Source organism: Balearica regulorum, chromosome 1, assembly GCF_011004875.1.
Source record: "Balearica regulorum gibbericeps isolate bBalReg1 chromosome 1, bBalReg1.pri, whole genome shotgun sequence".
Classification (NCBI taxonomy): Eukaryota; Metazoa; Chordata; class Aves; order Gruiformes; family Gruidae; genus Balearica; species Balearica regulorum.
Window position 1 is genome coordinate 113,106,473 of NC_046184.1, and position 12,233 is coordinate 113,118,705.

Here is a 12,233-nt window from a genome sequence, read left to right on the forward strand (position 1 = left end):
GGCCTTTGATCCATTGTACTCCAACCTATATTGGAAGATGAGCAGTCTAAAGTGGCCAGATCAATACTGTATTTGTTTCATTCACAGAAGTTTCTAGGAGATATTAAATTTGACTTTGTTAATAGATTTGGAGCCAGTCAGATGTGCAGTTGGATTCTTTCCTCTGATACTGTCACCCAACAGTTCTTATTAATACCTTGACTGAAGAGTCATTTACTGGAGGGGAAAATAAAAATTCCCAGTGTGCTGTTCCACAGAGAGCGGAACTACAGAAACACTGAGTATGTCCCCATAACTCACGTATACAGTTTGTCATGTTCTCTCTCATTTTTCATTTCCCCCCTAATAACTATAGACTTGACCATAGACTACAATTACTATGATACAAGCTACATGTTAGTGATGGGAAGAAAAAAAGAACAGTTGAGCTCCCAGTATGACCTGTTCCTTATTAGGACCACTAATTTTGGTTTGTTTCCTATCCAATTATGGCAACCTAGCAAAATTCAGTAACTCTTGAAAGCTCAGCCTCTGTGTAAAGCTTGGTTGGTGATGCCTGCTATACATAAGTCAGGGAAACTTGAGTGGACAGACAGAAAGGTGAGCAATTGTATGAACCTTCTTTTCTTGAGAACTCAAGAAAAATAAGAGGTAACAGCCAAGGGATATTATGAGCAGGTGCTGCTTCCAGCAGCTCTGGGGCCTGGGGTTTCCTCCTGCCTGGCCACTGGAGCCCAGCCCAGTGTGCCTGGAGACCTGGATCTTTGTCCTGGTGGACATGGCTGCTGCTTCCCCATTTCCGGGTTCAACCAGTAGCAAAGCAGTGTGTGTATCCCAGAGACGTGTGCATGTATGTACACGTACACACGCTCATGGCACTTGACGCTGCCAGCTACACAGACCTCCTCCTCAGACAAGGTGCTGCCTTCAACAGCTTATAACACTGCCTGGATTCACCTAAATGTTAAGGGTAGACAACCAAACCTCCTTCCTCCTCTCTGGCTGGTAGAGATTGGAGTTCAGTGGTGAAAGCCCTCACAGGGCACACTCTAGCTTGACAAGCATGTGCACATTCATGGGTGCCTGGAGTACCAGCATGGCCTCTCTGCCCATTCACTGCCCCTGCCTTCACCGTGGACTTCCTGATCACTAGGTCACCCAGCTTGAGGTTTGCTAGTGAACTGCATGCACCTCCAGGCACACTAGGTTTGGGGAAGATACAAACACTTCACACATGCCACACACCCCTACCTCCAGCAGCCAGCAGCACGAGCCCAGGGATGTCTACATGTGACCCCAGTTGCTGGCCTTAGATTCACTCAAGCCAGCCTCCTGCTGGCCCAATAGCTGGCACTCCAAGCACACGTGCTTCAAGATTCACCGAGATCTGTGCCCCCTCTACCTATTGACACAGAGACCCTCACTCATGCCAGTTGCGGACACCACAGGCCCATCAGCTTGTTTGGAGACTGATGGTCTTTGTCATCACCTCTGTTAGTCCTTGTCTGTCGTGTTTGTGTTGCTGTGGTTTTGTTTGTCAGTGCCCCCTTTACCTGTTACCACCTTTGCATTGAAAACATCCTTGACTAGGTAACGTTAATGAAGCAGGTTCTCACCTTTCATATAACCTTACAACAACCAATGTGAAATTGTAATTAAGTATGTAAGTTACTTAAGAGAATATTTAACCATCTCACTGGTATGTTTTCCATCTGCCTTAAGTTTTAAATTTAAACAGTTAATCTACTGGTACTGAATTCAGAATGTCAATTCACAAAATACTGATTTTAACAAGGTGAGAGTCCTCTTTTTTAAATGGTGGTTTGCTCACTGATGAAAATATTTAAACCTAAAATGAGGGTAGTAATACAGAATCTGTGCCCATCCACCATGGGAATAATCTAGTCTCCAACATCTGAAGTTTGATCCAAAAGCCACTGAAGTATGGGAAAATTACTGGTTTCTGTTTCCCCATTGTGTTTGTGTAAATCTGGAGAAGCTCTGATGGCATCACTTTGAGAAGTAGATCTGGCCCTTGCTGACTGCTCAGATTCTTTTGAAGGGGGAGTATTAATTTCATGGAGCCTGAATGTATACCAAACACAGTACTAAAGTCTCTAATTTTCCCTTTTGTACTTTTTTTTTCTTTTCTCCCCTCTAGAAGCTATTCTTAGTTGCAAGCACAAATTTTCCAAAGGGATGAGCTTAAGAATAGAATGGAAGAAAATCCAGTCTCAAGGAGTCTCATTTGTCTACTACAATAGTGAATTTACAGGTACAGTACTACAAACTTAGACTGATGGTTTAACATGTCATTCTCTAGCATAGATATCACTCTTTCGTGGGGAACAGTGTTAGGAAAATGACTGAAAGAGAGTGCTCTTGACTGACCATACTGAAAAGCTGTCCTTTTGAGGAACAGAATGTTTCCCCCAGGGAAAAAAAAAAACCCCAAAACATTTCTTAATAAAATTGTCAATTGTTAGTTACCTTTTAAATTAAATTAAATATAATAAAACCCAAGACTAAGAAAAATGGCACTGGACATTCCTCGAAAGTTTTAAAAAATGAAATTGCGTTCAAATACAAACTTCCCCAAATTACTGCAAGCTCTGCACTCCTATCCTACAAAGAGGCTTCTGAAGCCTCCTGTAGAGCTGGAGGCTTAGATATGAATAATGCCGCAATTTTTATATACATAAAATATAAACTCAGCTGTATATTTTAAATTATTCATATCCTTTTCAGAAGTGGAATTTCTGTTTGTATGTTCTTAAAAGGACTTACCTCAGCTTTACGTGTTGAAGAAAATACATGGGTTTGGTACCTTGTACCCAGTAAATGAAAGCTGAGAAGTAAAATAAAAACACAGCAATTTTGTTAAGTTTGTAGAGCACGCAAGATGTGCTGGTCTTGTTGATGGACTTGGGGTTTTTTTCTGTGTATATTTTATTTAGAGAGACATTGGAGGTCCTGGTTCTGTGTGTGTAAGTAACTTTAGCTTCATAACAAGCTGTAGAATCCACAAAGCCTCATTGTAAGAAGTCTGATGGCAATATCTTTGCTAAATCCATCAAGATTTTCTTGCCAAGTTAAAATGTCAAATACTTTGCTGTGGTCTCATGCAGAATTCTTTCTGTAAAAGAATTAAATTAGTGATTGCCATCCCTCCAGTGGAAAATGATGTCCTTTTGTTTTGTTTTGTTTTGGTCACCTGACTACCGCTATACATGTTTTCTTGACAAGTTGGTGGAAAAAAAAATGTATTCCATCTTCCAGCTAGAAAATGTATGACAGGTGTAGGTTTTTGAACTGAGGTTTTTTGGACTAAATGGACAAGTTGTGGAAGGTGCTTACTGTCTTTGGGGGGGGGGGTTACATATTGGTCTTTGGTGATAGATAACGAACACTAAACAAATGAGCAGTAATTCAGAAATTGTACATGATTTCAGAGCAAGCCAATGAGGTGTAGATATTTGCTATAAGCAAAGAGCAGCAACCTCTCTGTCTGTACTCCCTTAAAGGTGATCTTCGAGGCCGAGCAGAGATGCTGAATACAGGAATCCGTATTAGAAATGTGACCAGAAAGGATTCTGGGACCTACCGCTGTGAAATCAGTGCAAAGAGCGAAGAGGGGCAACGCCTGGGAGAGGCTACTATTACTCTCACAGTATTGGGTACAAATAAACTTTATTACTTGGGCTTCTGTAAAGAAATTGAGTGGTGGATGGGAAGGGGTGTTGAAGGTAGGGTTGTCCATATAGTGCGCGGCTGCTGGGTTTTTCATCTTTGAGCTGGGTTTATAAATATATGTGCATTCTGCAGCCTACTTCGTGAAAGGTCTTTGCAAAATGCACACTTGCATTAGAAAGGAACATAACTAGTTTGCTCTTTTGTTGATATAAACGTGTAGTTCAGTTCTCAAACTTAGCAGGTATGCTGATTTATGTGATGGTGAAACTTCCACGTCTACTAAAACTGAAGTCACTCAGTGGCTGAGAATCTGTGTAAGCTGATAGTGGTGTTTGGCACTGGAAAGTCACCATCTGTCAACACTTATCAAATATTCCTAAGCAGCAGTTCATTCCAATATGCTACAGTCTCCTCCTGGTTTTGGAAGGAGAAACTGCTGCAGTGGCTGCGCAATGCCAGTCAGTGAGCTAGCAATCTGTGGATTTTGTTTACAGGAGAGATGGTGTTGGCTTGGGTGGGTGTGGGGGGGTGGTCTTTGTGGTTTTTTGTTTGTTTTCTTTCCCAGCTGGGGAAAGGAGGGAAGAGTGAATACTGAGCACATTCTTGTTGCATTGTTCCTGGTATTTTTCCCAATTGATGAGTGGTAGAGGTTGGTAGTTTTCCTCTTTTTTTCTGTATAGAGAAGAAAATATTTGCTTTTCTAGTTTCTATATTTTTTTCTATACAAAATAATTGATCTTTTAAAATTATAAATAAAGACTCAAAGTTCTTCATAAAGGATGATAAATTAATGAACTTCTGCTTAGCTCCAACAATGAGGTAACACCACTTTTTCCTTTTCTTCCACTGTCTGAACAGATTTTTCTCTTTTAAATGTGGCTTCTTAATGTAAAGTTGAAATCTTAGAAGCCAAAGTACAGAGTGTGCATGTGTGTTGATCACAAACCTTTTTGAAAATTAATGGGAATTAGTTAGCATTTAACTTGGTTTTCTATACTTTTGGTTTTTATTTTAAAAGCAGCCAAGAAAAAACTGAATACCTGTTAAGGTGTCACTCATGTTTTTAATGTACTATGCATGCCTCTTCACCCTTAGGTTTTTTTCTACATACCTTCAAGTTACCAAAAAACCCCCAAAACCAAACAAACTCTCTGTTCTGTTCACATAAGAATAATTGGAAAAGATATTTTCATGGCAGAAGGAATGATCAGTTCTCCTGCATCTGTATGTGGGAATGTTTGTTTTTAATTTAGACTGAAATTTAGTTGCTAACTGGTTTTGGTCCTCAACCTGGGATTCATGCAATGGCTGTGATGATGGCCAGTCTTGGTAATTCTTTCTGACAATTGTTTTTCAAAAAACAGTTGATTTCTTTCAATAAAAAAAAAAAAATCTTTTTTCTCTTCCTCACTTTTGTTTTTAAATAGTGGGGTGGAGGGAGAAGGGAAAGGGGGAATTTCTGGACTACAGATTCCCCAAGTTATCCCTCCTCTGTCTGAGAGCAAGAGGCCCTACGTAAGAAACAGGGTGAAACAAACTCTCTGGGGTTGGATGAAATGTGTTGACTGGAGGCAGGATGACACAGCATGTGGTGAGGGAGGCTGGGGGCAAGCCTCTTTCTTCCATTTTTTAGCAGTTTACAAATTTCACTGTGCTCTCCAGGAGCAGGACTCTGCCTTCAACCCTCTCTCTTCATTAAAATGGTAGTTGCTAAGCACACACACAAGTGCTAATTTCTTCACCAGTGACTCTCAAACTGTTGTCATATAGACAGTACCGATAAGACTGCATAATAAGTGCAATTTCATTGTCCAGTTGCTCCAGCTACTCCGGTATGTGAGGTACCCAGCTCCGCAATGACGGGAACAGTAGTGGAACTGAGCTGTAAGGAGACTGAGGGGTCTCCTCCATCTGAGTACCAGTGGTACAAGAACGGTGTTGCCTTACTGGAAAAGACAGGAATGGGCAGCGCTAGAGCAGCAAACGTAACTTACTCCATGAATAAAAAGTCTGGCACTCTGGTAAGTGTAACAACCAATTCTGTCATAACCAGCTGTCAATAAGACCAAATGTGCTGTTTAGTACAATGATGCACAGTGGTCTTAATCCAAAAATGCACAAGGTCTTTGTTGGAGATCAATGTCACACTGAAACATGTGCTAACAAATATAGAAGGTAGTTTCTTCCTCAGACCAATGGCAAGCCATAGATTTTGAGTGATATAGACAAATTGGGTGAGTTGAGTTGCAAGGCTGCAGTAATGATAAATGAGCAGAATCTAGAATATACATGACAAATTTCACCTTGTGCTGGGTGAGAATGATCTCTTAGTATGTCAAGAGAGTTGTATTTGATAGTGCCTTCAAATCTGAAATAGAAACTTCACACACTTCAGTGGGAGTGCAGCACTAAGGGCAGTCCAGAATCTGTGCAATCCAGTGGCATTTACAGCTTCCAGTCCAGTACTTGTGAAGTCAGTGGGAATGAGTCAGGGCTTTAAGGAAGCTTAGTGTGGGGTTTTTGGTTTAGTTGTTGTTTGATTCCCCCCCTCCAAACTGGCCATCTCTTTTCCATCCCCTCTTCCCCTCTCCCCTCCCCCCAATTAGCTGATCCTTCTAAAAAAACTGGATACATACTACTTACGATGCATTGTCAGCTGAGATTTTTCAGAAGTAAAGGGTTGTTCTAGGAACACCCTACTCTTGTGCACGACCAACTTTGGTAACTGAAATGTGATTAAGCATTCAGAGGTGCTGTGGATCTTTCAGCACACTTTGGAAATTAGGTGGACTACTCAAAATTACTAATCACTTCTGAAATCTGACTTTTAAAGTATGGGATATATTAAAGGGAAAAAGAGTTAACAAGTCAAATGATTAAAAAAATAAATACAGTGAAACACTGGAATTGACATGAGGTCAGTCTCTGTCCATCTCTTGCTTCCTCATTTTCATTTTTACAGTAATAGTATTTGATAATATAGTGCAGTTTAGTATTTCTCCGTTGGAAGAAGAGAGAAAGTGCCATTTCTGGGGGAGAGAAAAAACCCCACAAACTTTCTGTGGGAAATGTTTTTTTGTAGTACATGATAATTTTTTTTGTATTTTTTTGTTGTTGTTTTGGTAAAGTGAACAAAATGTTCTCATTTCAAGAATTCTGAAATTAGAACATGTATAAGAAAATGCAGTTTATTGGAAAGTACTGATCTACTGGAAAAGAATCTCCTTGTAGATACACTCCATCTAGTTAAAATGTCCATCTAAAAGGCCCACTGTTGACATGTCAAAATTTCTATCCCACAGGAAATTCTGATTTTTTTTTTCCATCCTGATAATGGTTTTGGACTCTGTCTTAACAGCTATTTAACACAGTTACAAAGAATGACACTGGAGAGTATTTCTGTGAAGCCTCCAATGGGATTGGATTACCTCAGAAATGCGCAGTGAAGCGAATGCAAGTGGGTATGTGTCAAAGCAAGTACGGGCGGAAAGCAGTCTAGCAATAGGAATGATTTTATTGCATGATGCAGCCGAGAAACTAAGACCAGATTGAATTACATCTTTTTGTTTGATTATAGCATTTTAGGGGAGGAATAATAATAATATGAGTTCCTTATATGTAGTTGCTGTGGCTACTTAAAGCGTTCCTTTCTTACAGCACAAACATATCTCACTGCATTTCACAGAAGAGCAGCTAGTTTAGTACCTTGAAATTATTGCAGTAGCCAGCCTTTAGGTTGCTAAACACTGAACTTCACACAACAGCAGTATCCATGAGAGATCCTTAATATTTCAGAATGCTTTTGTGGAAGCTGTACAACATAATGTGCCAGTCCGCTGGCTTATTCTCATTATGAACAGCCTCCCTTTTGAGATGCATTCATGTGAGATCTTAATGTAACAGATCAGAAATTTAACTGAATGACTCATTTATACCTGCCAGAGGAACACTTAAAAAAAAAAAAAAAAAAATCCTGCTGCCTGTTTCTTTTCTATTTGCACAGCTTAGGTGAAGTGTAACATTGTTTAGCTAATAAAAAATGTAGCAAAGGCTGGAGGGGCAGAGTCTATAGTAACCCAAAATGTATGAATGTTTTTGCCAAATATAAAACTAGCTCTTGCAGATGTGATAGAAAAGCAGATGGTAAAGAAATGTTTAAAGTTTCTAAAAGATCCTAACAAATACTGTACAGAGGTTTATGTCCAAGTATTCCATAAAGCACTTGTCAGGTGCTTTCTTGGAACTTAGCTGAAAATCACTGTGTCACAGCTTTTCATGCATTCCTGGTAGATTGAGCAAGTGTTCTGCAAGCTCCCAAGAGAGAAACCCTCTGTTGTGGAAATACTTACCAAAGTCCTAAATTGTTATCAAGGAATGCACAAAAATTGATAGTTTTGGGGTAAAATTCCCAACCATATATTCAGTATGCTTAAAGTCAGAATTCAAGTAAGTAATTGGACATATAACAAAAACCCATGAAAATGTTTCTGCTTGTCGATATTTTTGTTTTTATTGAAATGGATGATTGTCTGAAGCTCTTAGTGATTCTATGAGGAAATGCGCATGGGTCATCACCTTCAAAATAAAAGTACCTATAGATACCAATAGTGCCTTTAGTAATTAGGGAAAAAAAATCCACCCAATGGAAATTTTTACAACTTACAACATGGGACATGTTTTATAATTACAGATGACCTAAACGTAGGTGGTATCATCGCTGCTGTAGTATTTGTGGCTCTGGTAATGGCATTGTGTGGCCTTGGAGTATTTTATGCCCAAAAAAAGGGCTACTTTACAAGTAAGTAAAATAAAATCACTCCTTCCTTGTGTCAAAAAAAAAAAAAAAAAAAGAGTCTGTACTTCTGCTGACTGTAACGTGGCCTCCTTTTCACGAAGGCTCTAACTCCCTGGTACTGAAGCTAAGGAGCGTTACAACAGCAACTTTTTTGTGTAGTCATTTTTATTCTGCCAACTTCTACGGCAAAGCTACTTCAAGAATGACGTGGAGAGGTTCGTGCAGTTGCATAAGGCTACCAAAGAGCAGTCTGGGGAGAGCAACGAGCCGAACCCCGGTTCGTCCAGCATCTCGGCTCTAGTTTTCAGAGGGAGCAGCAAAGGCAACGTAAAAACAAGCCGTGCGAGTGCACTCCTAGGCTAGGAGGTCTGAGCGGCTGAGTTCTGATGAGGGGAAAACTAAATTACTGGCTCCCTCTTCTGGGTCACGGCAAAAGTGCACGTGAGACAGCAGGGTCGCTTTTCAGGATTGCGGCAGAGGCACCGAGCAACCCCCTCGGCAGCGCTGGCTCGAGTGCCTGCAGGGCTGGGCCAGCACAGCGCGAAGGGCTGCCGGAGGTCGGGGGCGAGGCGGCCTGCTGCCGGAAAGTCACAGGCTGACGGAGCTGCCGGAAAGTCACGATTCGTGGTCGCTTAGAAGTTCAGTTACCTTTGAAAGCAACCTACTCTCTTTTGGTTAAACTCACTACACCAAAAAGACACATTTGGTTCAGAAACTCCTCCTAGAAACTGAAGAGCGGAATAAGCTATGAATAAGTATTTCAAAGAACTTTATATCTGCTAAGGAAACTGTTCTTGTGCTAATTTATTTTTTTTCCCTTTTTCAGAGGAAAGCTCTTCCCAGTAAGTATCTCAATGCAAATAGTACACAAATCACTGCAAACTTCATTTACATTTCTGATGATTTAGTAACTGTGATGATTGTTTAAGGCCTTTCTCATGATTCTTGTCCAGTGGGTTTTTTGAACACTGAAATAAACTTGATCCTACATACCAGCTGGTTCCCTTATTAGAACCAGTGTGCTGGTCAGAAAATGAATTAAGCATTATTACTGTGATAAATGTGCAGATGTGTCTTTTTACATAGTTATGATTCACACTCCTAAAAGTCAGCTACAGGCATGCATTTGTCTCTTCTTCAAACTAGACAAAAGATGATCAGAACCAAATTGAACTGGCCTCATCCATGTCTACAGATTATTTCAGGAAATGTTTTGTAAAAATACAACTGGTGGAAACTTTCTGAGGGTGTCTGGTCTACTCCTTTGATACGGATTTATTTCATGCACTTAAATTACTTAGGAGAAAGTCAGAATCCCTCAAGCTATTTTGGTGCTCCCACACAAGGCTAAAATTGTGTGCTTCACTGGAGGCTGGCCACCTTTTTTTTTTTTTTTTTTTTACAATTTTTTTGCTTTTAAAAGTTTATCTTAGCACTTCTAGCAAGTTAAAAAAAAAAAGGCAATGCACTAAATAGAAATACAAATATTACTTTAAAATACTGTGTGACATACTAGCCATGAACGAGACAAAAAGTATAACTGGAAGACTTAAAAAGACAAGCTATGGAAGGTAATTTGATAGTGGTTTATGAGATAACGACAGCTGTCGAAAAGCATTCAATGGATTTGTTATTGTAACTTTTTTCTAAGAGGGGAAAAAACTCTTAAGGATTGCTGGAAATCTGGAAAAATGCATTCATAAATAAGGTTCTCAAAGGGTTAAACCTAACACCAGAAAAGTCACTAACCTATGTTCCTTTCCTGTTCTGTTAACAGAAAGAAGACCAACTATCAATCTACAAGTGAAAAGGCAAGTCTCTTGCATTCAGTAGTGTCTTTAAAGTGTTAAGATGTCAGACACAGTCCAAGGCAGCAGTGAGAAAAAGATTGGGCCTTAATTCCTCTAAGACTAATGTGGGCCAAAAGGCTTGACTAAATATGGAAGCTAAACTTACTTTCCAACCGCCCCCCCCTCATTGAGGGGGCTCAAGGGCTTTAACTGCATGTACATTGCTTCAGCTCTTCAGATTGATGCAAAAACAGCGGAGCTCCAACTAAAGCTTCAACTAGGAGCAATGTAATTTCACTATCTATAGTTTAAGGCTATATTATTAGCCTTAAAAGCTTGCTGAATGCCACCCATTTCTTTTAATTAAAACAACATACTAAATAGCATAAGCTTATTCCTTCACCCAGTAGGTACATAAGAAACTTACTGAGGCCAGCTACCTGGTTGCTCTGAGTGGGAAGGAGCAAACTTTGAAGAGCTGTGGTATGTTTATCAATATTAAGACAGATGAATCAGATGCTCAACAGAGCTGTTGATACTTGCATTTTTTAATAGGGTATTACTAATATTCTGTGTAGCAGTGCATGCTGTAGACTTCCCTTTCCAGAAAAGAGTAAACATTGACTAACAGTGCTTCAGGCATGTTTCTCTTCAATCTCAATGCCTTAGTTTCTTGTGAAACATACACTAAATGTTAATCTGGTTAAAATCTTGGAACTATTACTTATGTAACCTTGTTTGCTTAATTTAGGATTTCAAGCATACCAAGTCCTTTGTTATTTAGAAGATTTCAGCCTCTGTGAGGGACATCAAATGACTACTTGTTATACAAAAGTATCAAAGGGATCTTTTGACCTCTACTCTGTAAATATTGTTTCCACATACTAGATGCTGAAATTAGAAACTGCCAATGTTTAGATCTAGTCAACCTGATTGCTTTTAAAAAAAAAAAAAAACCAAAACCCAAAAAACTTAACTTAAAGATAGAACTAAATTGAATATACAGGTCAATCTGTGTGAAGACTTCTCATTTTGTTCACGTGTATGTGCAGCAATACAGGATTCACTCTTACAGCTTGGAATGGTCTCTTCAAATAACTTTCATGATGACCTTGCTACCACTACTTCTACTGCTTGTCTCCACCATTGTCGAGGGCTCAAACTCTCCAGCCATCCTGACTTATTAGTACCTTGACATTGTATTAATTTGCCAAAGCCATCTATAAGTGTGTTAAGTAGCAATGCAGACTTAAAATCACTATTCTGACTGAATAAAGCTTCCTGTAATTGAGGGTCAAGCAGTGTTTTATTATCTAATATAAAATGCCTACAGCTCCTCTTCCACAAGGAAGTATCTCTCTCTCACTGTAGACTGCACATGTAACTTGCATTATGAAGAAAAATCACACCAGTACAACTCAAGCTGAAGTATTTGGTCCCTAACTGTTGAAGTGTCACAAATAAAGTTCCTCAGAACCTGAAACGTTTGTCAATAGTTCAGTTACTGAAGTTTAAATCTCACAACTTCATTAACAGGTATTCAGTTGCTTCTGTAGAGGTAATGCTTCATCATTTGTGTGTTCATTGATGCAGTGTTAGTGTATTTGTGCCTGTGCTTTTAGCTGTGCAGATTCATCACTTCCATAGGGCTTTGCTACCAATTTAGTGTTCATGGGTTTTTTTTCTTCCTGCAGAAGCTTTTTGGATGGAACAGGTTGCCCAGAGAAGCTGCAGATGTCCCCTCCCTGGAAGTGTTCAAGGCCAGGCTGGATGGGGCTTTAGGCAACCTGGTCTAGTGGAGGGTGTCCCTGCCCATAGCAGGGGGGTTGGAACTAGATGGTCTTTTAAGGTTGTTTCCAACCCAAACCATTCTGTGATTCTACGTGACAAACTCAGAAAAAACAGGTAGTTCCTTCTTGGTGTGCCATTATCAGTGTTTTAACTCCTCAGCGCTA

The 12,233-nt window shown here is 39.8% G+C and overlaps 1 protein-coding gene across 10 annotated transcripts in view; it reads left to right on the forward strand.

Moving 5' to 3' along the window:
* The window catches only part of JAM2 (junctional adhesion molecule 2), a 38,090-nt gene extending 26,329 nt beyond the window's left edge, over positions 1-11,761 (forward strand). For 5 of the 10 annotated variants that reach the window (XM_075770072.1, XM_075770137.1, XM_075770128.1 and 2 more), the window contains 8 exons: positions 2,162-2,275; positions 3,525-3,677; positions 5,509-5,714; positions 7,052-7,154; positions 8,384-8,491; positions 8,590-8,695; positions 10,266-10,299; positions 11,030-11,761. In XM_075770072.1, coding sequence (XP_075626187.1) covers positions 2,162-2,275; positions 3,525-3,677; positions 5,509-5,714; positions 7,052-7,154; positions 8,384-8,491; positions 8,590-8,695; positions 10,266-10,299; positions 11,030-11,062 — 857 coding nt within the window. In that variant the 3' untranslated portion in view covers positions 11,063-11,761. Of the gene's footprint in view, positions 1-2,161; positions 2,276-3,524; positions 3,678-5,508; positions 5,715-7,051; positions 7,171-8,383; positions 8,492-8,589; positions 8,696-9,314; positions 9,331-10,265; positions 10,300-11,029 lie in introns of all 10 variants that reach the window. The other 5 variants (XM_075770117.1, XM_075770103.1, XM_075770112.1 and 2 more) reach the window with 3 other exon arrangements.
* Positions 11,762-12,233: the final 472 nt, after the last annotated feature.